Source organism: Poecilia reticulata, chromosome 1 (assembly GCF_904066995.2).
Source record: "Poecilia reticulata chromosome 1, P_reticulata-male-v2, whole genome shotgun sequence".
Taxonomy (NCBI): Eukaryota; Metazoa; Chordata; class Actinopteri; order Cyprinodontiformes; family Poeciliidae; genus Poecilia; species Poecilia reticulata.
The window spans coordinates 33,632,413-33,656,990 of record NC_088830.1 but is presented as its reverse complement, the minus strand read 5'-3'; the positions used below and the strand labels follow the sequence as shown (position 1 = coordinate 33,656,990).

Below are 24,578 nucleotides of genomic sequence, written 5' to 3'. Positions count from 1 at the left end.
TTTTATTGTAGATATTTGTGTTTGATATCTGCTGATGTTTGTATTTACTGGGAGGGATTTTTCTGCAGCTTTGTGGTTTTTGACAGTGATTGTGTAAATTGAATTATAGCATTAATTCTACTTCCTGTTGTTTTCATGTTCTTTGAATGAATCTATCTGTTGGTACTCACACAGCCTTCTTGCAGTTCCCAACTAGTTGAAGAAGTTTCTCAGTCCCAGAATCCAATATCCAGCATCTGGTCAGATCGAGCTCTTCAATCACTTCCCCAGACATCTGCAGCAGGGTTGACAGCACTGAGCAGTCAATGGTTGAAAGGCTCACTCCTAATTTCAGATACTTCCCAATGTCATCCTGAAATTCTCTTTCTTTGATCTCAAACTTGCAAAGGAAAAGATTAATGCACCTCTCAGTTGGGATGTTTCCAGCATGAAAATGTCTTGTGTAGGCTTTTAAACTGTCAGTAGTGTCTGAGATAATTTCTGCCTGGGGAAGCAAACTTTGAATCATTTCTTGATTTGACCTGAGTGAGAGTCCAAGGAAGAAACAGAGAAACAGGTCTAACTGACCCTGCTCACTCTGCACGACTTTATCTACAACCTTTTTCTGCAGCTCCAGGAAGCTCAGATCTGTAGGGTCAACTCCCAGGAATGACCTCAGAGGACCGAGGTCGTTCGTCTTGCAGCAGTGGAACACGTAAACAGCAGCTAGAAACTCCTGAAAGCTCAAATGCACAAAACTGAACATCTTCTTTTGGTACAAACCAAATTCTTGCTTCAGGATTTCTGAGCAAAGTCCACAAAACAAAGAAGCATCATCAGCATCAATGCCAGACTCTGTGAGGTCTTCCTCATAGAAGATGATGTTTCCTTTATGAAGCTGCTCAAAGGCCAGTTTGGATAGGTTTAACAGTAAACCAGTGTTCTGAAGATTTGATATTCTCTTTAGGGATTTTTTCTCGGATCTCTTTGTTTCATATTTCTGTGTTGTTCTTTTGGTTTGGGTCAGGACGTAATAGATGTACAACTCAGTCATTGTTGTGATTTTTCGGTCACTCCATCCCTTCTTAAATACCTCAGCAATAATCCAACAAAACACAGGGATGTGTCCCATTAAATGGAAGCTGATCATCCCTCTGAGACCCGACAGGAGTTCTTCAGCCTTCTGGGCAGAACTCATTCTCTTTCGGAAGTAGTTGTTCTTTTCTTGGTCGGTGAATCCATGCACTTCTGTCACCTGGTCGATGTATTTCGAGGGAATCTGTGAAGCTGCAGCAGGTCTGGATGTGATCCACAGCAAAGCCTCAGGCAGCAGATTGCCTCTGATCAGGTTGATCAGCAGCACATCAACCGTTGCTTTCTGATTTATATCACTCACAGTCACGGCTTCTTTAAAGTCCAGTAGATATCGGTTTTCATCCAGGCCATCAAGGATGAACAGAACTTTCTCGTTAACTAGCTGTTTTGCATCTTTGAGTGATTTGAGCTCAGGGTAGAAGTAAAGGAGGAGCTGCAGCAGACTGTGTTCCCCTTCTTTAATCATGTTCAGCTCTCTGAAAGGGAGGACAAAGATTAAATCAATGTCCTGATTGGATTTGCCCTCAGCCCAGTTTAGAGAAAAGTTTTGGACTGCAAACGTTTTCCCGATACCAGCAATGCCTTTTGTCATTACTCTATGGATGGATTTAAATTGTGTTGATTGTTGTTGGAAATGTCTTTTTCCTGGTTTAAAAATGTCCAGACTGTTGATCTGCTCATAGTTTAACTCCATATTTGGCGATTTCCCATCAGGAAGCATAAAATGATGCAAGATCTCATGTGGAATGCAGCCTTGTTGCTCAGCCTGTTGCACAATGAAAAGCTTTGTGTAAACATCCTGGAGTTTGGTCCGACTGTCTGACGTTCCCTCGCATGTCCAGGTAAATTTTTTCCGAAGATGGGCTTTTAGATTTTTTTTAATGTTGTCCATAAGTTTGTCTTGTTCCATGTCTGCAGATCTTTGTCCACTCTCCTCTGTTTTAGATGTGGAAATAAAACTATTAGTCTTAACCTACAAAAACTACAAATAAAATAAGAAAGCATTGAAATATTGTACAAGTGAAAAAATATCCATAGGTGTACAGTAAACCTCAGTAGCTGCTTCAGTACTCTAAGACATTTCACTCCACATTATAGAATGTTACAGAACCAGATGAACAGAACCCAGTTAGTTTTACAATTATACTGTCATGTTGTAATGGTTGTAGTGGTGAGAATATACGCAGAGACCCAGATGATGGTGAAGATGATTTAATAAAGAGAGCTCAAACACAGGCGGCACGGCAGAGAGTTAGCACACAGCTAATTACCGGTAGCAACTGAAAAACTGAGGACTGAATAAGCGAGCTAAACCAACACAGGACTTTACAGTTCGACTGTGCTGGCTGGCTGGCTGGCTGGCTGGCTGGCTGGCTGGCTGGCTGGCTGGCTGGCTGGCTGGCTGGCTGGCAGACACAATGACATTCAATGAGGACCCGACAAGAGACAGAGACAACAGGTGGACTTATATACACATGGGGTAATCAAGGGAACGAGACACACCTGGTAACAATCAAATGCTGACGGGACAACACAGAGACTCACAATGAACATAAGCCAAAAATAAACAGTGAAAACCCAAATCCTCACAAATACAGGAAGTCAGCTTGATGTAGCAACAAATGAACACATCAGGTCAGAATGTTTTACTGCCTTTTCTCCTGATTACTGAGAACATGGGCCATTGTTACTAAGGTGTCAATTAAAGCCTGATATAAAAATATTCACATTATAACAGCCTTTATTTACACTTTTCTGTAGAACATTCACACTATAACAGCCTTTATTTACACTTTTCTGTAGAACATTCACATTATAACAGCCTTTATTTACACTTTTCTGTAGCTCTAACAAGCTAAATGAAGAAACAACGCTATATTTTGTTTCATATTAACTTAACATTGATAAAGACAAACTTACTCCTCATGTTATGCTTAATCAAAGTGTTCAGTAAATTTTAGATCTGGTTGGATCTAAACTGGTGACCTGCATGTTTTAGACCAGGGGCTCCCAAAGTTGCAACCTGGACACCCCTACATTTTATTGTGTCCTAATATTTATTTAAGAACAAATATATAAATTTATATTTTAATTAATTTATTTTATAAATGATTAAAAGCCACATTATTTGATGTGCACTACATTATTTACTAGTGGTATTTACTAGTAGTAGTAAATACAGGCACTACTATTTATATGTTACCACTACATAAATAAATGTAGTAGTACATTTATTTATTTTAAGATATATTTATTTAATTTTGTCCCTTTGGCCCCACATATACTTCAGGGGTCACATCACTATGATGCTGAAAATCAGAAATATCTCATGTCTCCCCCTGGGATCTCCACCCCACTTTGAGAACCCTGGCAGAGTGATGAGACTTTCATTTGATCAGGTAGAGATGCATCTAAAACCTGCAGCTCTCCAGGACTGGAGCTGAGTGTCTGTTTCAGATGTTCCTCTGGTTCAGAATCCCTGAATCTGTTTAATGTCTCATTAACACTAAGGAGGTAATTCAGTCATTTATTCAGCTGTTTTATGTCTACTCTAATGTGATACTCTAATAAGTTGCAGAGTGTAACAGTAAAGCTCAGCTACTCCATCAGCACCTCACTTCTGTTTTATCCATTATAGCTAAACTTTTCTCTGGCATGTTCTACTTTTATGAAACCTCATTGAGTTTTCTACTAAGCAATAAGGTTTACATGAAAAAGCTGTATAGTTTAACATGTTTAAATTAAAATCGGAGACAGAGGGACAACAGTGTGTTCTGGTTCCTGTCTTACACTCTTGTGCTTCAGGTCTACAGGAAAGAAAATATTTCAACATAAGCTTTAAAATGACAAAATAACTGGAAACAAAGAAAACAAAAAGAACAATAAGTTTTTTGTTGATTTTTTTAAAACTCTGGGTTAGAAACTAAATCAGACGAGTTACTCACCAGATGTTTGTCATTCCATCAACAGGGGAATCATTCAGATTTAAAATTTGGACATACGGAGAGCGAAGCAGTCGTTTGCTGTTGACAGCAGCTCAAACTTCCTGTTCCTTTCACTTCCTGTTAGACTTTGACCTCTCAGACCGTCAGGTTGGAGAAATCTGTCATCTAACAACAAACTTCACAAGCTGCAACGGTTTAATCACATTTAAATGACAACACTAACCACAAAAATAATTACTGAATGTATTCTGGTCATTCATTATATGCAGAGATAAGTTGCATTTTCTTAAATATGTTTACTTGAGTAATTCTTAGAAAATCTTTACCTTAATGTGCCATTTGGTGTTCGTGCAGATGGTAGCAAGTTGGGATAAGTTTTTATTTAAAATTAAGAAAAGTTGTTTTTCTGGACTAATTTTCTTTGGGGTTTTTGTATCTGATTACTTGTGTGATGTACGCTTACTAAGGAAAATTTTAACATGTAAAACTTCGTCCATCAGCTATAAACACTCAAAGATGTGGGTCAACAAATCATAGTCTGGTTAAAAACATGCTTTAAAAATAAATAGTTTTTTATTTTGTATAAAATAATGTCTTTTTCTGCAGACAGAAATGAAAATCTGTCTACAAATCTTTTATCTGTTAATAATAATGTTCATATTCATAATTCATCCTCTCTATCAGAAGGACTGGACTCAGTGTTTCCATAATGGACATAGAAGCATAATGTTTCCATGTGCATTACGTTTCTAAGCCAACAGACCAATTATGAATTACTGGAAGTTATTATGTGTTTCCTGTGTGGTGGGTGAAGCTCATGCTGTCAGGATCCTGGGTGGTGTGTGTGTGTGTGTGTGTGTGTGTGTGTGTGTGTGTGTGTGTGTGTGTGTGTGTGTGTGTGTGTGTGTGTGAAAATAACTGCATTTTATTGTCACTTCTGGATGTTTTTCAGGGTTTATTCACTAAACATGTTGCTTTTCTGATATTTAAAATCTTAAAATAACCAGAAAGGCTTTAAGCATTTACAGCTTTTTATCAAAATATACAGATTTAAAACCAATAGCACCTCAGTTAATCTTCAGAAATCTTATGATTACATCATTTGAAACCAGAAGCAGAAATCTGGTCCACAGTTTCTGAAGTCTGTGTGTTTTCAGAGTTTTTTCTTCTAAGTGTCTCTGAGTCTCTAGAGACGGACCAGAGAGCCGTTACTGGCCTGATCCTCCATAGAGGAAATATTTTAGCTCCACCCTCTGGTCCTGTTCCAGTAAACAAGTTTCTGTTTGTCAGAGTTTGTTTTCCACTCAGCAGAACCAGATCTCTCTGCAGGTAGGAGCGTCTGCATGCAGTTTACTCAGTAATGAATGTGATTTTCTGTGACATTTGGTGCTGTGATAAATGTTCTGTGTGCAGAGCCGGACCCAGTTCTCTGCAGTTTGTTTTCAGATCTGTCAGTTTGCCAGGAGTTCAGCTGATCCGATTCCCTGCAGGAACAGAACTCAGAGCTGAAGCTGCTGGTTTTGCATTCATGCAAACAAAAACAACAAAAACCCAGATTTGAATGTTTGATGGAGGATTTCTGGATGATTCTAAGTTTGTTGATCTGACTTGAATGTTTTGAGCTGCAGAAACGAGTTTCCCAATCTGTGGTTTGAAGTTGATGTTCCTGGTTTTACTTCCTGTTTACTTGGTTCTGGAACTCTGGGTTGGACTTCAGACTTTGTTTTTCTGGTTTGCTGAATGAGCCTCTTGTTGTTGTTGAGCTGCTCTGGTTTGGTTCAAACCTGCATGAAAGAGAAAGTGTCAGAGTTCCAGCTATGGGACATAAGATCAGTTTTCATTTCTGCAGAAGGTTTTATATTCACATGTTGCTCAGCTGCAACAGGTTTTCCAGGTTTAAATTCGTGTTTCTACCTGCATGTTGTCTGACAGGTTGGACGTTTTATTTCTTCTTTTTATCAGGAGATTTTGCTTCTCATGCTGTTTGCAGAGTTCTGTTAAACTCTTCTCAACTTTTTAGGAATTTATTTTATGCTTTATCTTTTTGGAAATATATTCATGTTTGTGAAGTTTTATGTCACTGATTTTTTTCCTTTATGCTGAGATCTGCTTGATTCTGTCTTGGAAAACAGGAAATGTATTTTCTTGCACAATGATTGTCTCTCTTCCTCTTTACTGTCAGTTTTGTTTATGCATTAGAGAAGGAAATGCTTTTCACTAGATGGCGCTGTTGTCCCTGAATGTTCATGCACCTTAATGCATTATCTGCATTACTGTGGTGATTCATTACCACATGAATGGTGAAAAAACCATTCATGTTTTTCACTGGAAGACAAATTAAGCCATAATTACCACCAGGTAATGTTTTTCATTTTTCTACTTATTAATAGTAAATGTGATAAATCCCAGATGAACTCCTGGGTGAAGTGAATCATGTTGAGAAGAATCTGCTTCAGCAGGTATTAAAGGTGTTTCATGTAACTGGGAAAACAGCGACATGAAACACGGTTAGGGTTCCTAACAGTGTCGGAATGAGGTGACCTTTGACCTTTGACGACCACTGGAAACTTCTGTGATGAATTATCTTTAAAGTGACATCGGCACGATCAAACATTTCTGCCTCACAAATGTTGACGCATATTCTGTTTGATTTGAAGATGACGGGCCAAATTCACTAAATGTTTTTCCACATTTATCCAGCAGATGGCGCCGTTGTGTAGCTTTACAGAGTTTATGTGAAATAAACTTCAAACTGTAAAGTATCTGAACTAATCGGAAACAGAAAACGTTCAGATGAGTGAAAACCTTCCTGACATTCAGTGGAAATGATCCAGGTTCAGTGGATCGTTTCCTGACACCAGAACAACATGACAGGATCACAAACAGCAGCACTTTACCCTCATTATACACTTTAAATAACTGTTCATTTAGATCCACTTCCATTTGGATTTTCATTCCTTATTTACTACATATTTTCTCTTTTTAGCTTATATAATTGTAAGCCAACAATTATTATTATTATTATTATTATTATTATTATTATTATTATTATTATTATTATTATTATTAGTAGTAGTAGTAGTAGTAGTAGTAGTAGTAGTAGTAGTAGTAGTAGTAGGAAGTCTAAATAAGTGATGAAATGACATGACGAAAACATTCAGAGCAGTTGGTCAGTGAGCCACTAGATGGCGACATTGTTTAATCTCAAAATAATCTGTCAGTTTATTTCTTAATTTGGTCGTAATATTAATTTAAAGGTATAAAGAAGAGCATCCTATAATTTCACGTTTTCTGGAAAGATGAATATTTTCAAGAAAACTCCAGTTTTGTTTTCTGGGTTTATGCTGCTCTGTGTCTTTACGTCGTAAAAGAGGTCAGGAGATGAAGGTCATTTAGAGGACAGAGCATTGAAACTCGTTAATGGGCTGAATGGACCAATTAAAGGAAAAGGGGCTTTATCCACCTTAAAAAGTTACATTGTTTTCTTACAATAAACTCATCTCACTTTGTAGGAACATAAAAAATGAAAACAGAGTGAGGATGATGCCTCACAGCGTCACCATTCAGTTCGAAGGCCAGAGAGGCAGGCGGCCATTTTGATTCATAAAAACAAACGGAGCTTCCTGTTGCACGTTTTAGTTTCATCTAAATTCCCCAAAGAAGCAAAGCTTCGTCAATCCCTTTTCAGTATCTATATATTTATTGAAGTTATAGGATGATGTGAAGTTGGAATCTGACCGACTGATTGGAGTAAAACACCTCAGATCGTTTCTGATCCCAAACAGATCAGCAGATTCCTGAAGATTCCCAGCTGAAATCTTTCCTCACCTTAAAAACTAAACCAGATTTGTAGCTTTTAATATTTTTTAGCTCTTTGTGTTAATCTATATAAGTGCACCATGAATAGATTAACACATGAACTATGAATGAATGGATGAATGTCTGTAGAGTAAAATATTTAGAGGCTTTCAGATTTAATTCATCAGGTTCAGGGATTCATCAGAACCTGCAGGTCTGATGTTATTCTCTTGCACATTGACTTCCTGTCTGACCACTTCCTGTCTGACCACTTCCTGTCAGTGATGATGCGTGAAGAGACATAAAACCTTTAAAAACCAGTAATAAATAAGTTTTCGTTTATTTATTTGGCTGATTTTCACTCACAGCCAAACTATTAGAAAACAGACGACAGTAAATATTTATTTTATCAGCACATAATTTATAGAAATAATCAATGTTCAAATTAAGATACTAAACTAAATTAATGACAATCCATCAAGCATAACTATAAAAAAAAACTTTAATGTTGTTTTTCATTAATTGTAGAATTCTGGTAAATATAAATAAATCCATAGGAAAAAAATAAAAAATAAAATTATATAATAATTAATCTTGAAAAGAAGCCAAATTTACATCTCAATGGTCAAATAAAACAAGTTTTTCTGTGTTTGAAAACAAAGTTATGTTTGAGTTTTAGATAAAATTCATATAAATGTTTTCATAGAAACATCTGGAAAGTCAGATTTACGGTAATCTGATCTGTAAATGTGAAAAAGTCAGATTAATGTTTCTGAAACTAAAAATCCAGAAATCTAATGAGGCTCATGGAAAAATATGAAACAGATTTTAAATAAATTAGAAAAAATGAAGAAAAATGAAATGTAGAGAAAAATAGGAAACATTAAATACATTGAATGTGTTTCTGTGATTAATTAAATTTCTAATTCTCCAAAATTACATTTAAAATCATAATAAGCTTTATGTAAAGGAAACAGCGGCGAGTTGAACATCACCATTAGATTCTCTGTACCAGATTATAATATGAGATTATTCACATCTGCAAACGTGACAGATTACAAAACTGAACACATCGCGCACACACACACACACACACACACACACACACACACACACACACACACACACACGCACACACACACACACACACTCATGCTTTCCCTGGTTCCATTAACAGTTTGTCCGTCTTCAGATTATTGTTCTTATCTTTGGTTCTCTCTCTCAGCTCCTTCGCTAACAGATGGTTCAGCAGTAACTCGTTTCTAAACTCGTCTGCTCTCCGTTTCTCAGCTGCTTTCAGTTCAGATTTATTCTTACGCTGAAGTTTTTCTGCTGAGTTATTTATCCTAAATGTTTCTGTTGTTTCCTCCTGAGAGGCTCAAATCAAAATGGCTGCAGCCTGCAGCCATTTTGCAGCAGGTGATGCTAACCTGTACATGCTAACGCTAACAGGCTGCAGCTTTAAGGCTTTTCAGTGGAAACTGTTTGTCTGTTTATCAGATCTGCTTCTGACTAAAGTCACTTTCCTCTATTTGCTTTAAAGTTTTCTGGTTTTGATCATTGAAACTCATTTTATTTTCTCCTTTTAAAGAGAAACACAAAATTCCTCTGTAAATTCAGAAGTATTGTTTCTGATGTTTTATTATCATTTTATTAACTTTCAGCTGAGCTACAGAGAATAAAAGAAAATTTAAACTAAGAGAGAAAAGCAGTGAGGAATGATCTGATGTTGCATCAGCTTTAATGAGACACGACATTCCTCATGTTCATAATTTGTCCTGTTATGTTTTTTCTGTTCCTCAGTTTGTTTTCATGCTCCTTAATTTGTGCTGTAGAAAATATTTAAATTTTCAAACCCAAATAAATGAAAATTGTTCTTTTATCTCAGTAATAAAATTATTTCTTTATTTTGTTAAAATCTGTCAGGTGGAATGATTCATTTTTAAATCATATGTTTTAGTATTAATATAGTTTCATAGTGAAATAATCTGAGCAGAACATGACAACACTCGCTGCTCCTCTGGGATTAAACCGTCACCGTAGCAACGACAAACCAAAACAACTCAGAAGTTTAGATCTGAGACCCAAAGATGGTCAGAAATGAACTGAATGAAGGTTTTCACTGGCAGCCGTTGGTCTGACCTCCAGGTTTGACCAGGATGAGGTCGGATGAGATCAGATCAGATCAGATCAGATCAGATCAGATGAGATGAGATCAGATGAGATCAGATGAGATGAGATGAGGAGATGGACGGTGGCCTGGTGGTCAGACGCTCCTCAACAGAAACGTTATTAAAGGTTAAAGTCGTTTCTGAGAAGTTAAACCTGAGGAAGAGATGCATCATGTTTTAATCATGTAAAATACAGGAAAAGAGATTCATGTTTGTTAAAATTTATCATATTTTAGTTAAAATTCAGACATTTTAAATTAAAACCACATGTGGTGAGTTTTTAATGAGTGTCTGCTGTTGATGAAACCATGATTTATTAACCATTTCACTGCTGCAAGGTGTGAATTACCAGGTTAGTATTTTCATCTATAAATGAAATTAATCTGCAGAAACATATTTATAAACTAGAAAAGTGAGTTAAACAGACTGATGATCAGAGCTTAAGCTGTAATGGAATATTTTTATTCATAAATATAATCCAGCTTCTTACAAAAAGAGGAAAGAAACTTCTGGTCATTAAAGCTCAGACTGAGCGATGAGTTGATTCGACCCGGTCCGTTTGGCTCCAGAACTCATCAGAACCAGGAGATGAAGGAGATAATCTGACTGTAAACGTCTCTGCTCCGTTCCGGTTCTGGTGGTTCTGCTTCCTGGACTTTCTGTGAAGAACAGGAGGAATAATTTCCATCCTCTGAACTGAAGGAAGCTGCTGAAATGTGAAAGTTTCCTTTTCCTCTGCAGCTGCAGCGTTTCCTCATCTGAACCTTCTAGGAACACGACCGAGGTTTTAGATCCGTCTGTAGTTTCCTTAATCTGTAAGATCTGGAGACAAAAACATGAAAACCAGAAGAATATTGACTTTTCTCACCAAAACTAAATACTTTTCTGTTTTTCTTCATTGCATGTGAACCAATGTTACAAACGATCATCTCTACAGGAGCAGCTTCTTCAACTTCCTGTGACTAACAGGAAGTCACATGACTTCACCGTCTCCTGAAGCAGCCGCCGCCATCTTGTTTGCTTTTGATTGTTTCTCAGTCAGAAGCTTTAAACCCAGAAGTCAGGTCTGTCTGCAGCTCATCTGAGATGTGTCCAGGTCAAACTGGTTTGAACTGGTTTGAACTGCGAGCTGCAGCCGTCTCCCTCTGCATCGTTTCTGTGACGTCTTCAGTTTTTCTCTGCTGGTTTACAGAACAAACGTTTCTGCTCCTCTGGTCACATAGTGACACATTTTCCATGTTTATTCATAAGAACTGAATCTGTTTCAAACGGAGGATGTTTAAGACGATAATGTGCATCAAAGAATGGTGTTAGAAAATAAATAAGTCATTTCTATTATTCCGTAAAGACTTACGTAATTAAGCTCAAACTGTAAAAAAGGAAAACAGTAACTGTGGGAATGAATCAGTTTGGTTTGAAAATTACAACCATTTGTCTCAGAATCTCTGTTTGTTTTCATGCTCCTTAATTTGTGCATTAAGGAGCACAAATTAAAAAAAATATATACATTTTTTTTTTAGAAAAAAATTATATTTTTTCTAAAAATATAAATTTTGCAACAAAAAGGCAGAGGAGAGTTTGGAGAAGTTCTTCTAACTTCCTGTTTTAAACGTTCCTGTTTCTGTTGGATCTTCAGGTCAGGATGCCGTCGGTTCTGATTCGGTTCAGATTCAAACTGTTAATCAGAATAAATGTCAATAGAAACTTTTATGATGACAAATGAAACCAGTTCCAGCAGCAGAGCTTCTACAGCTGCAGCCTGTTAATCTGCTGGATTATCAAACCAGCGGCGCACCGATTGCAGTTTTCTGGCTGATCGTGAAAAATCCTGACCTGCCGATTCTGATCTTGGCCGACATCCATCACTTTGTCTCTAATTATGGCAAGAAAGTGTCCGGTTCAGAGTTTTGTTCTAGTTTAGGAGGTTTGTTAAGACAGATTGTCTGGTTGTAAATTAAAAGCTCAGAAGAGGAATAAAGCGGTAAATATTACCATCCTGTGTATTTATGAACGAAGCATGAAATCTGCTGGGGGGTTTGTGTGGATTGTTCCTCATCGTTTGTGTTTAGTTGTGATTCGTTTCCTCTGAGGCAGAAACAAAATGACTCACGTTCTTTTCTCCGGATGAGTGGAAATTATTCAAACATGTTTTCATATCTCACCATTTATCCTTTATCATCACAATAACACTATTTATACTCCGTCACTCTTTCACCGCCCTGCAGATTAACCTCACAGGAGCTGGGAAAATTACCCACAAAGCTTCAGTTCAGAGGTCAAAGTTCATCAACAGGGATGTTAAAGCCTCATTAATCAGCTGCTGCCACATGTGGCTCATTAAGTTAAGGGGGTAAATACTTTTTCACCAGCTGGTTTGGATCATTTCATTAATAAAGATAATCAATCGTCTGAAAACTGATTTTAGTTTTTACTAAAAACGTTTATATTATTTTTAAAACCAGGTTAATATTTAATATTAACTTGATTTTAATATTTATTTAATATTAACTTGATTTTAATATTTATTTGATGATCTGAAACATTTGGAGAAAAAGAAAAGGGTGTAAATACTTTTTCACAGCTCATGTTATATTACATAGATTTATACCTCAATACTTTATTCCTACTTCTGACTAATTTTCACTATTATAGTTGCCAAGTAAATTATTATTATTATTATTATTATTATTATTATTATTATTATTATTATTATTATTATTATTATTATTATTAATGGATTACATGGAGTTAGTTGCAAATAAAGTCTATTTTACAAACATTTTGAAGGAAATGAAACGCCACAGGATGTTTTTTCTTTATAGATGTGACATTTGGCCTCTTTAACTTTTTCTATAAGTTTGAAGGTTTGTCCTGAAACGTAACTCTTTGTTCTGGAGAATCCTTTAACCGGATCGTTTGGTCCAACAGCCTGGAGCTCCAATCCAAACACAATCATTCCTGTCTCAGCGGCCCGATGCCTCGGCCTGCAGGAGAGCAACTGGTCCCAAAAGGCCGATGAGTCACTGGGAGGAGAACCTGCTGGTTCTGTTACCGTCTGGTTCTGTTACCGTCTGGTTCTGTTACCGTCAGGTTCTGTTACCGTCAGGTTCTGTTACCGTCTGGTTCTGTTACCGTCAGGTTCTGTTACCGTCAGGTTCTGTTACCGTCTGGTTCTGTTACCGTCTGGTTCTGTTACCGTCTGGTTCTGTTACCGTCAGGTTCTGTTACCGTCTGGTTCTGTTACCGTCAGGTTCTGTTACCGTCAGGTTCTGTTACCGTCAGGTTCTGTTACCGTCAGGTTCTGTTACCGTCAGCCACATTTAGAAATGATCAGATATTTAAAGACTTTCCATAAAATCTGGATCTGCTGAATAATCCACAGATCAACATTCATAAAACTGTTAGTAGCTCCAGGGTGAAACTTTCTCTGTTTTATTCTGATGAAAATTATATGCAGACATTTCTAGTAGCTGATCTGGAGGAGCAGCTCAGATGAAAGGCTGAATGCAGAAAACATTTTCATAGAAACAGTGAAGTCATGTTCTGTCAGGTACTGACCCGGTTCTCTGCTGGTTCCTTACATAGAAAACTTTAACCAGTTAAATAACAAACTGAACTTCATTGGTTTATTATTGCATCAGATGGACTGACTGACTGACTGACTGACTGACTGACTGACTGACTGACTGACTGACTGACTGGCTGACTGGCTGACTAGCTGACTGACTGACTGACTGACTGACTGACTGACTGACTGACTGACTGACTGACTGACTGACTGACTGACTGACTGACTGACTGACTGACTGACTGACTGACTGGCTGACTGGCTGACTGACTGGCTGACTGACTGACTGACTGACTGACTGACTGACTGGCTGACTGGCTGACTAGCTGACTGACTGACTGACTGACTGACTGACTGACTGGCTGACTGACTGACTGGCTGACTGACTGACTGACTGACTGACTGACTGACTGACTGACTGACTGACTGACTGACTAGCTGACTGACTGACTGACTGACTGACTGACTGACTGGCTGACTGACTGACTGACTGACTGACTGACTGACTGACTGGCTGACTGACTGACTGACTGACTGGCTGACTAGCTGACTGACTGACTGACTGACTGACTGACTGACTGACTGGCTGGCTGACTGACTGACTGACTGACTGACTGACTGACTGACTGACTGACTGACTGACTGACTGACTGACTGACTGACTGACTGGCTGACTGACTGACTGACTGACTGACTGACTGACTGACTGACTGACTGGCTGACTGACTGACTGACTGACTGACTGACTGGCTGACTGACTGACTGACTGACTGACTGACTGACTGGCTGACTGACTGACTGACTGACTGACTGACTGACTGGCTGACTGACTGACTGACTGACTGACTGGCTGACTGGCTGACTGACTGACTGACTGACTGACTGACTGACTGGCTGACTGACTGACTGACTGACTGACTGGCTGACTGGCTGACTGACTGACTGACTGACTGACTGACTGACTGACTGACTGACTGACTGACTGACTGGCTGACTAGCTGACTGACTGACTGACTGACTGACTGACTGACTGGCTGACTGGCTGACTAGCTGACTGACTGACTGACTGACTGACTGACTGACTGACTGGCTGACTGGCTGACTGACTGACTGACTGACTGACTGACTGACTGGCTGACTGGCTGACTAGCTGACTGACTGACTGACTGACTGACTGACTGACTGGCTGACTAGCTGACTAGCTGACTGACTGACTGACTGACTGACTGACTGACTGACTGGCTGACTGGCTGACTAGCTGACTGACTGACTGACTGACTGACTGGCTGACTGACTGACTGACTGACTGGCTGACTAGCTGACTGGCTGACTGACTGACTGACTGACTGGCTGACTAGCTGACTGACTGACTGACTGACTGACTGACTGACTGACTGACTGACTGACTGACTGACTGGCTGGCTGACTGACTGACTGACTGACTGGCTGACTGGCTGACTGACTGACTGACTGACTGACTGACTGGCTGACTGACTGACTGACTGACTGGCTGACTGACTGACTGACTGACTGGCTGACTGGCTGACTGACTGACTGACTGACTGACTGACTGACTGACTGGCTGACTGACTGACTGACTGGCTGACTGGCTGACTGACTGACTGACTGACTGACTGACTGACTGGCTGACTGGCTGACTAGCTGACTGACTGACTGACTGACTGACTGACTGACTGACTGACTGACTGACTGGCTGACTGACTGACTGACTGACTGACTGGCTGACTAGCTGACTGACTGACTGACTGACTGACTGACTGGCTGACTGGCTGACTAGCTGACTGACTGACTGACTGACTGACTGACTGACTGACTGACTAGCTGACTGACTGACTGACTGACTGACTGACTGACTGACTGACTGACTGACTGGCTGACTGGCTGACTAGCTGACTGACTGACTGACTGACTGACTGACTGACTGACTGACTGACTGACTGACTGACTGACTGACTGACTGACTGACTGACTGACTGACTGACTGACTGACTGACTGACTGGCTGACATTAGCTGGAGAGGCAGCAGCTCCTCCTGACCCCAATAAGGGACAAGGGTGTAAGAAATGGATGGATGATTTCCATTCCTGGATGTTACTGCTCCTCTTCCTCAGGCATCTCCAGGAGAAGAGTCAGTGTTATTCCCAGGAACGTTGTGTCACTGGTGCTGCTGGTGCAGTTTTTCCTTACGGAAAAAAGGTCAGCGGCTCTGTGTGCGTCTGCTGCTCTGATCTCTGTGTGTTGTTCAGGGTCGACCCCCTGATCATAATGAACTATTCCTAAATATAGTACTAGTCCTTGATTTTGAGCAGCGTGTGGGAATGTGAGCTTCTGGACCTGCTCGTGTCCAAACTGAGACCAGAACCAGAGGAAAACATGGAGGACAGATGAGCCTGTAAACCAGAACATTCTGTTTAATAAAAGATTTCAGTTTAACTTAATTCTCATCAGCCTGTTTGCACTCAACCTGACTTGGAGTTTTGGATAAAAGTAAATATTATTTTAGTTGATTCAGTGAAAAAAGTTGAAAGTGTTTTGGATTGTAAAGGGTTAATGCTTAAAGCCCAGGACATGCCCAGACATGACCCCACATGCAAACCGAGGAGGACGTTTTGCAGAACTGATTGTTGTGGTGAAAAATAACGTGCTGCAGGTTAAAGCGCTGCAGCTGATGTAAGCAGCTTCCCAGCTCTGTTATTCTCGGGTCTGAGGTGATTGGAGCTGATTTGTAAAACGCACACGACCCAAACCTCTGTGTGACCTCTCTCCTGTTTTCTCTGTCTGGAAGGAAGTAAAGTCGGGTTGTGTTGGTCTGATTTTACCATCCAGGATGAGTCAGCAGAAACAGGCTTCTGTGGGTTTTGTCTCTTCCAGTTTGGGGCTCCCAGCTGGTTCTGGTTTGGTGAGATTTGAAAATAGTCTCTGTGATTCTCACATCCTGACTTCAGAGGCAAACAGCATCACTTCCCTCATTAAGTCAGAACAGTCCATAACGGTTTTGACCTGATTTATAGTGGAATGAATAAACTGGTTTTCTTTTAGACGGGATGTGTGACAGGAGATCTTGAATGAGACGTCTGGCCCAGCAATAAAGAGAAACACGCACACACACACACACACACACAGCCACACACAGACACCACTACACATGCACACACACACAGACACACACAGACACCACTACACACACACAGCCACACACAGACACCACTACACACAGACACACACACACACGCAGACACCACTACACACGCACACACACACAGACACACACAGACACCACTACACACGCACACACACACAGACACACACAGACACCACTACACACGCACATACACACAGACACACACAGACACCACTACACACACACAGACACACACAGACACCACTACACACACACAGACACACACAGACACCACTACACACGCACACACACACAGACACACACAGCCACCACTACACACACACGTGTTTGCGTGGCTATCTTTGTGGGGACTTTCCATTGACTTCAATTCATTTCTACAGCCTAAACCTCACCTTTAACCCTTTTCCTAACCCTAACCAACCAAAACTCAATTCATACCTTAGTCCTAACTCTGACCGCTGACCCAAAAACAGGATTGCTCCTTGTGGGGACCAGGCTTCGGTCCCCACAAGGAGCAATTGGTCCCCACAAGGTAGTATGTGTCAGGAAAATTGTCCCCACAAGGTATTACAAACACACACACACACACAGAGCTGTTGTCAGCAGCCGTTCCTTAAGAGGGGAGGAGTCGTAAAACAGGAACATGAATCGCAGCAGAGGAAGGAGAAAAATGTTTAGTTTGTTCTATCAGGAGGAAAATGCAACACTCTTCTTAGCTGCTGCTTCTATTTCTGCTGCTGGTTCTTTTGGACCTGGTTCTGCACCATTGAGGCTGTCATGGCATCTTGGAGTCAGATTTTTATTCTGGTTCTGTGTAAGTAATAACCTCTCTTACAGCTTTATTAAAAAAAGGAATTACTGCTAAAAGCCACTGATTTGTTGAAGTCCAGTTTATTTTAAACAAGCAGAAGTAGAAACTTGTTTAATACGTAAAGTCTTCTGAATATACAACTAACTCATGAATGGATGGTGATCTAACCATCTGTACCTGTGAGCTGCAGAAGGAGGAAGTGAATTAGAGGAGAAATGGCTCAGTGTGTCATATTTATCACCTCAGACTTCATCTGGTGGTCTGATGACTCCGCAGTAAAATCTTCAACTCGGTTTCACTGTGGAAAGTGATGGAAACTGATTGTTGTAATAACTTGATGTGTTATAAGTTTATAACACATCAAGTTTATAACACATTTACCCCACCTTCCATGAACTAAAAGACTTTGGTTTGTTGTGTTTTCATGTTCTCTACTTGGAGCAGTAAACACTGAAGGCTTGTCAGAAATGATGCAAAATAACGTGTAAGCAAAAAATAAAATAAAATAAAATACATGTGCAGTTGGTGGTTGCAGATGATCTCCAGATTTTAAAACGGCTCTCAGCTGTTGTTTTACCCTCAGTGTCTCTGTGGCTCCATGATGCTTTTCTGTTTCCTGGTGGCGTTAATATTTAAGTTTACTCCTGGTATTTCTTATTTTGGTTTAATTGCATAAATATTGTCTGCAGTTCCGTCACATTATTCTGTTCCATACAGACACATCTTTACCTGCACATTTTGTGGAACCTGTAGCAGATAAATATAATCTGCATCTCCTTTTCTGGGCTCTATAGACGCAGGACACAGAGACGTTTTTATATTTCATATTGTTTAAATGTTCCAGATATTTGACCAGCAGCGTCTGACATTCAGTCCATGCCGCCTCCTCGCCACGGCGACCGCAGATTTCTTAGCATCGGTTTCCACCTGCTCTGCTAACATGATAAATATGGACACAAAACAGCAGCAATCTGGTTCTGGTTCATGATATGACACATTATAATAATAATAATAATAATACATTTTATTTCAAAGGCGCCTTTCTGGCACTCAAGGACACCGTACAATAATAAAAAAACTGTGACAGAAACAAATAAAATGTAACAAGTAAAAGTAGATAAAAATAAATAAAACAAAACAATGTATCTATATAAAAACTATGTAAAATCAGGCAAACCAATTGTGTCATGTGGAAAAGGCAGATCTAAAAAGGTGTGTTTTGAGTTCGGTTTTAAAATTTGATAATGACTTTATGTTTCTAAGGTATGGTGGTAATGAGTTCCATAGTTGGGGAGCAGAGCGACTGAAAGCTCTGCTCCCCATGGTGGTGAGACGGGCAGAGGGGACAGTGAAATGGATTGAGGAGGATGATCTGAGGGAGCGAGAGGGAATGGCAATATGAATAAGATTTGAAAGATATGGTGGGGAGAGATTGTAAAGGGCCTTGAAAGTGTACAGAAGAATTTTGTAATCTATGCGGAACTTGGTGGGCAGCCAATGGAGTCTTTGCAGGACAGGAGTGATGTGGTGCATGGATGGGGTTTTGGTAATGATACGGGCAGCTGAATTCTGGACCAGTTGGAGCTTATGAAGAGATTTCTGGGTGAGACCAAACAGAAGGGAGTTGCAGTAGTCCAGGCGTGATGTCACAAGACAGTGAACAAGGATGGCAGTGGAATGGGGAGTAAGGGAGGGGCGGAGGCGGTTGATGTTGCGTAGGTGAAAATAAGCCGAGCGGGTTATGTTATTAATATGAGACTGGAAAGACAGGGTGCTGTCAAGGATGACACCCAGACTCTTTACCTGAGGGAGGGAGAAACGGGACAGTTATCAATTACAAGACTGAAGCTTTTGATTTTGGCCAGAGTAGATTTGGTACCAATGAGAAGAACCTCTGTTTTATCACTGTTAAGCTGAAGCAGATTTGAGGAGAACCAGGATTTTATTTCAGTCAAGCAGTCAGTAAGCGAAGATGGTGGGAGGTTGGAGGCGGGCTTACTGGAAACATAGAGCTGGGTGTCATCCGCATAACAGTGGAAATCAATGCCATACTTGCGGAAAATATTGCCAAGGGGAAGGAGATAAATAATGAAGAGAAGGGGCCCTAAGACAGATCCCTGTGGAACTCCTGATGTGACAGAGGAAGGCTGGGAAGAGAAGGTTTTGATCCGAATGAACTGAGTGCGGCCAGAGAGATATGATTTAAACCAGTTTAGAGGAGTCTGAGTGATGCCAATAGAGGAAAGTCTGTTGAGTAGGGTGGTATGGCAGATAGTGTCAAACGCTGCACTCAAATCAAGTAGGATGAGAATGGACAGCAAGCCGGAGTCAGCTGCCATAAGGAGGTCATTGGTGATTTTAATGAGAGCTGTTTCTGTACTATGGAGGGGACGAAAACCAGACTGAAACAGTTCATACAGGTTATTGTTGGATAAATAAGTGTGAAGTTGGGATGCTACTACCTTCTCAAGAATTTTGGAGATGAAAGGCAAGTTGGAGATAGGACGGAAATTATTCAGATTATAGTGATCAGCACCAGGTTTTTTTAAGATAGGGGTTATGGCAGCAATTTTAAATGAAGCAGGAACTGTTCCAGTGGAGAGAGAGGAGTGAATAATGGCAGAGATAAGAGGGAGTATGGATGGGGCACAGGCTTTAACCAGGACTGTGGGAAGGGGGTCAAGCAGACAGGTGGACGACTTGGATTTGTGTATAAGGGTTGTAATTTCTGATGTTGTTGGGAGCTGGAAGGAAGAGAAGGAGTGGGCTGGAGGAGAAAGTTCAAGAGTAGGACAGGGGGAGGGTTGTGAGCTGAGATGCTGGTGGATCTTAAGAATTTTACTGTCAAAAATGACATGAGGGAATTACAAAAATCAGTTGAACACAAATATGAAGGTAGAGAGTCCGGAACTTGAATGATGTTCTTATAAAGTGAGAATATTGACTTGGTGGAGCCTTCATTTGAACAGATTAAACCAGTGTAGTAAAAGGATTTGGCTTGAGTGATACAGTCCTTATAATGTAATATGTGATTTTTGTAAATGTCTTTATGAACAACTAGTCCAGTTTTCCGGTGGAGCCTCTCAAGTTGCCGTCCTTTGGCCTTCATGAGCCGAAGTTCAGGAGTAAACCAGGGGGCAGAACGAGCAAAAGAAACAGATCTGGTTTTTAACGGAGCAAGAGAGTTGAGTATTGAGTGAAGACCAGTGTTGTAATGTGAGACCAGGTCATCAAGGGTGGTTGAATTTAGAGTTGAGTATATATTGTCCATGAGTGAATTGACGCCAAAGGAGAGAGAATTTAAATTAATATCCTTAATGTTACGGAAGGAGATAAGACGGGAAAGCTTAGTGATTGAGAGAGGGAGACAAATATTAAATGAGAGGAGGAAATGGTCAGTTATGGCAAGTTCATCAGCTGTACAATCAGAGGGGGAAACACCAGAACAACAGACTAGATCCAGGACATGACCCCTAGAATGAGTGGGAACATTGATGAACTGCTGGAGACCAAAGCTCTGGAGGCAGGATGAAAAGTCTTTAGTCAGAGAACTATTGCCATCGTCCATGTGAATATTGAAATCACCCAATACTATGATGTTTGGTGAGAGGGTTGACAGGTGAGTGAGAAGAGCAGCAAAGTCATTCAGAAAGTCACTGTTAGTTTTCGGGGGGCGGTAGATGGTTGTGATGATGGTGGGGGTAGGTCCAGAGAGCTGACACACAGTTGATTCAAACGAAGAGAAGGTGGGAGCAGACAACGGCGAGACTTTCCACTTCTCGCGGTGAATTATCGCGAGACCTCCTCCCCGGCCGGTGCCACGGGGTTGACAGATGTAAACAAACCCCGGTGGAGTAGAATCATTGAGCTGAGAAAAGTCATCAGGTTGTTGCCAAGTCTCAGTCAAGCATAGAAAGTCAAACTTACGGTCAGTGAGGAGATCCTGGATGAGATGTCCCTTGCCCGTGAGTGAGCGGATGTTAAGCAGACCGAAGTTTACAGAGGAGTTATCAGACTTTGCAGGAGTGTTAGCTGACCGGGCTAGGCAAGCTAGCACGCTGCGGTCAACAACCCGGTTGGAAGCACGCCGGAGACGACGAGAGGTAGACCAGATGGATTGTATGGGTTTCGACGTGTCCTCTTGGAAGTTCCGACGAGACCCGCGGTGGATGTATTTCCGGCGTGGTAGGAAAGTTGCATCCGAGATGAGTAGTGAAGCAGGGGGAAGTGCAGGTAGATGAAACCGCAGCCGGAGGAGCTCAGCAGCAGAATACTGGATCTGACCTGTAACAGGTTGTTGAAAGAGTGCCAGGAGAGTCCAGAAAAGCACAGCCCAGATATATATCCTGCTAGTTGGCATTGTAGAAGAGGAGTCGGCAGCCTGGACAGGTGAGCAGCGACAGGTAAGACTCAGGTAGTAGATGAGAGCAGGAGAGTGGAAGCTAGTCCATGTACACACGCAGTGTTGTCAAAAACGGCGATTTAGCTGAACAGACAAAAGTTAGTCAGCCTGAGTAGTGCAGTCCATTAGGTCACAAGACCATAAACTAAGTTAATCTAACCGGCGAGCAGCGGCAGCAAGTCGCGCCAGCGTTCACTCCAAAGGTCAAAACTGGTGGTCAGTTTTGACCTTTGCACATCTTCTTCCCATTATGTTGAACTTTGTGGTGGTCAGCTGCTCCGTATGCTCATGAAGGCCGACCTGCTGGGGATTTTGTTCCGTTTGCGTCTGGATGGTAGTTCAGGGTTTTGTGTGTTGTTGAGTTTCCACTGGTTTAAAAACGCTTGTTTCGCCTTTTTAACAGCTCAAAACCAAATATATAATAATAATAATACTCATTAATACATGAGAAGTTGCAGGAAACCGGATCTTCATGATTCCACGGTTTTCTCTGTCTTTGAACCTGATTGGTTTACAGCCAATCAGGTTCAGGGAAAATGAACGACGCTTACTGATTGGCTGCTATCAAGTAGCATTGCTCCCAAGCTGCATTTCTTTTGATTAATTTATGCCTTTTGAAAATAAACCCTTAAAGAGGATAATTTTCTGTACATATTGGATTTAGGTTCCACAGAAAAGTCCAAACTGGAGCCACCAGATCCTGAAACACATAAAGCTTTACTAGCAAGAAGAAAAATATTTATTATCCTATAAATATTTGACAGAAATATTTGATTTTCAGTGACTGTTGCTGCAGCAGAAGCAGATCCCCAGCCTGTGAAGGGGAAACCTGGGGAGAAAGTCACTCTGGACTTTGGAGACCAAAAGCTGAAAGAGGCGGATTGGGTCGTTTGGTCCCGTGGTCCGGACAGCGCCGTCCTCGCTCAGTACATCGACAGAGATTTATTTATATTATCCAGGAGGTTCCAGCTGGATACAGAAACCGGGTCGCTCACCATCCTGGACCTCCGTGTGAACGACACCGGAACCTACCAGGGCCAGAACCTGAATGGAAACACGACCCGGAGACGGTTCCACCTGACTGTTGACGGTGAGGAAACTAAAATCTACTTTGAGTTCTCAGAAGTTTCTGCGTTCTGCTGATTCAAACACACATCGTGTTTCAGCTTTCTGTCTGTTTCTGGTTCAGAACCGGGCCGCAGTCCAGAAACCTCTGGACCGTCAGCAGGCAGGTCCCACTGGCCCGGTGTCGCTGCTGCGTCTCTGCTGGTTCTGATCGTTGCTGTGCTGCTCGGTTTCTCACTGAGAACCAACCAGCTGAAGGGAAAAGGTCAGGGTTGGTGTTTAAAGCAGACATGTTTAAATAGCAGCTTTAGTTTGCTTGGCTGCATTTTGAGCACTTTTCATAAAAACACTGTAAAGAACCGGTCAGACTGAGTCATTTTCCTGTTTCCACAGATTCAATCAGAGCAGAAATGATCTGATCTGGATCCTCTGAGGACAGAAACACCTGCAGCCTCCAGCTGTGTTTCTGGAGCCCATCGTCCAAAACTATGAGATGAATTTAAGGAGACCTGATTCAGAGATCTGGTCATAAAGGTTTAAACCTGAGCAGAAACATTCCTACTAATGAAGAAACAAACGCAGATGTGAAGTTTGCAGCTTGTTGATCCCTGCAGGAATCTGACAGACAGTCGAACGGATGAGCTGCTGCAGAGGAAACCGAGGCGTTGCTGCTGTTTCCTCTGGTTTTAAACCAAATAGTTATGGTTGGTTGTCATAAATGATCCATCTGGGGAAATTGACTTTACTGTTACAGTTATGTTTATTTGATCCTTTAAAGGCGACATGTCATTCTTTAAATCCTTTATTTTCATCATTCAGCTGCAGTGATTTAACTAAGAGGATTTGGACATGTTAGCTTTAAACTGGATGTTTCCTTCCAGAGTTTTACACACGTTATGAAAGTAAATGATGATAATCGACTCAACTCCTCTGTGCAGAAACTGAAGCAGATTTCTTGATTCATGACCTGATAAATGAACTGAACGCTTCTACTGTTTCCAGTTGCTGGAGATTTAATTTTCTCTGAATATTTAAAGATAAGTTATGACTTTATTTTAAAAAAGGCTGCACAAAGCATGTGAACGAGTTGTTCTTTAAACCTGTGAAGCTCAGCTTCTCCTCCTGAAACATTCAAACCTCCATCAGTTCTTGTTCTTTACTGTCACAATTTAACCGGCAGAAACTTTAAATCTTCGTTTTGTTCTTTGTTCTCTTGAATTTGTGAGCAGATAAAGTTTCACAACCATCTGAAATGTTTTATTTCTGGGATTTACTCTCAACTGTTTGAAAATATTTATTGCGTCTGAGTCTTTATGATTTGCTATTTTCTTTTAAATACATTAAAATATCTGACTGATATGGTTTGTTTTTCCAGCAGATAATTAATGAATGTGTTTATCATAAAGCTCAAACCCTCTGCAGTCCGTCAGTTTTCCACCTTCAGTCCAGAAGTCAGAGCTGAACCAACCAGATGTTTTCCTTTCTGCAAACATTCAGCCCTGTGTGTCCAGTGTTTCCTGTCTTTAAACGGTTCAGCTGTGCTGTGATCCACATAACACAATAAAACCTGGTTGATCTTCA

At 40.7% G+C, this 24,578-nt stretch overlaps 3 protein-coding genes across 5 annotated transcripts in view; 2 read left to right on the top strand and 1 right to left on the bottom strand.

Moving 5' to 3' along the window:
* LOC103472336 (NACHT, LRR and PYD domains-containing protein 12-like) overlaps positions 1–5,741 on the bottom strand; it is a 15,176-nt gene extending 9,435 nt beyond the window's left edge. For 2 of the 3 annotated variants that reach the window (XM_008421916.3, XM_008421925.3), the window contains exons 1-2: positions 4,020–5,741; positions 171–2,010 (exon numbers count right to left, since the gene is read on the bottom strand). In XM_008421916.3, coding sequence (XP_008420138.2) covers positions 171–1,984 — 1,814 coding nt within the window. In that variant the 5' untranslated portion in view covers positions 1,985–2,010; positions 4,020–5,741. Of the gene's footprint in view, positions 1–170; positions 2,255–4,019 lie in introns of those variants that run through there. The other variant, XM_081611792.1, reaches the window with a different exon arrangement.
* LOC103472310 (C-type lectin domain family 9 member A-like) overlaps positions 1–24,578 on the top strand; it is a 182,306-nt gene that overhangs the window by 138,341 nt on the left and 19,387 nt on the right. The window lies entirely within an intron of this gene.
* On the top strand, positions 4,350–24,578 carry LOC103472347 (uncharacterized). The gene is made up of 6 exons (XM_081609014.1): positions 4,350–4,376; positions 5,250–5,348; positions 15,689–15,773; positions 22,714–23,022; positions 23,122–23,262; positions 23,391–24,578. The coding sequence occupies exons 1-6, from the start codon at positions 4,350–4,352 to the stop codon at positions 23,414–23,416; spliced, it is 687 nt and encodes a 228-aa protein (XP_081465140.1). The 3' UTR covers positions 23,417–24,578.

Coding starts and splice junctions, on each gene's coding strand:
- LOC103472347 (XM_081609014.1), top strand. CDS start 4,350: ATGTGCCATTTGGTGTTCGTGCAGATG. Junction 4,377..5,249: donor ATTTGGTGTTCGTGCAGATG/GTAGCAAGTTGG, acceptor GATCCTCCATAG/AGGAAATATTTTAGCTCCAC. Junction 23,023..23,121: donor GTTCCACCTGACTGTTGACG/GTGAGGAAACTA, acceptor TTTCTGGTTCAG/AACCGGGCCGCAGTCCAGAA.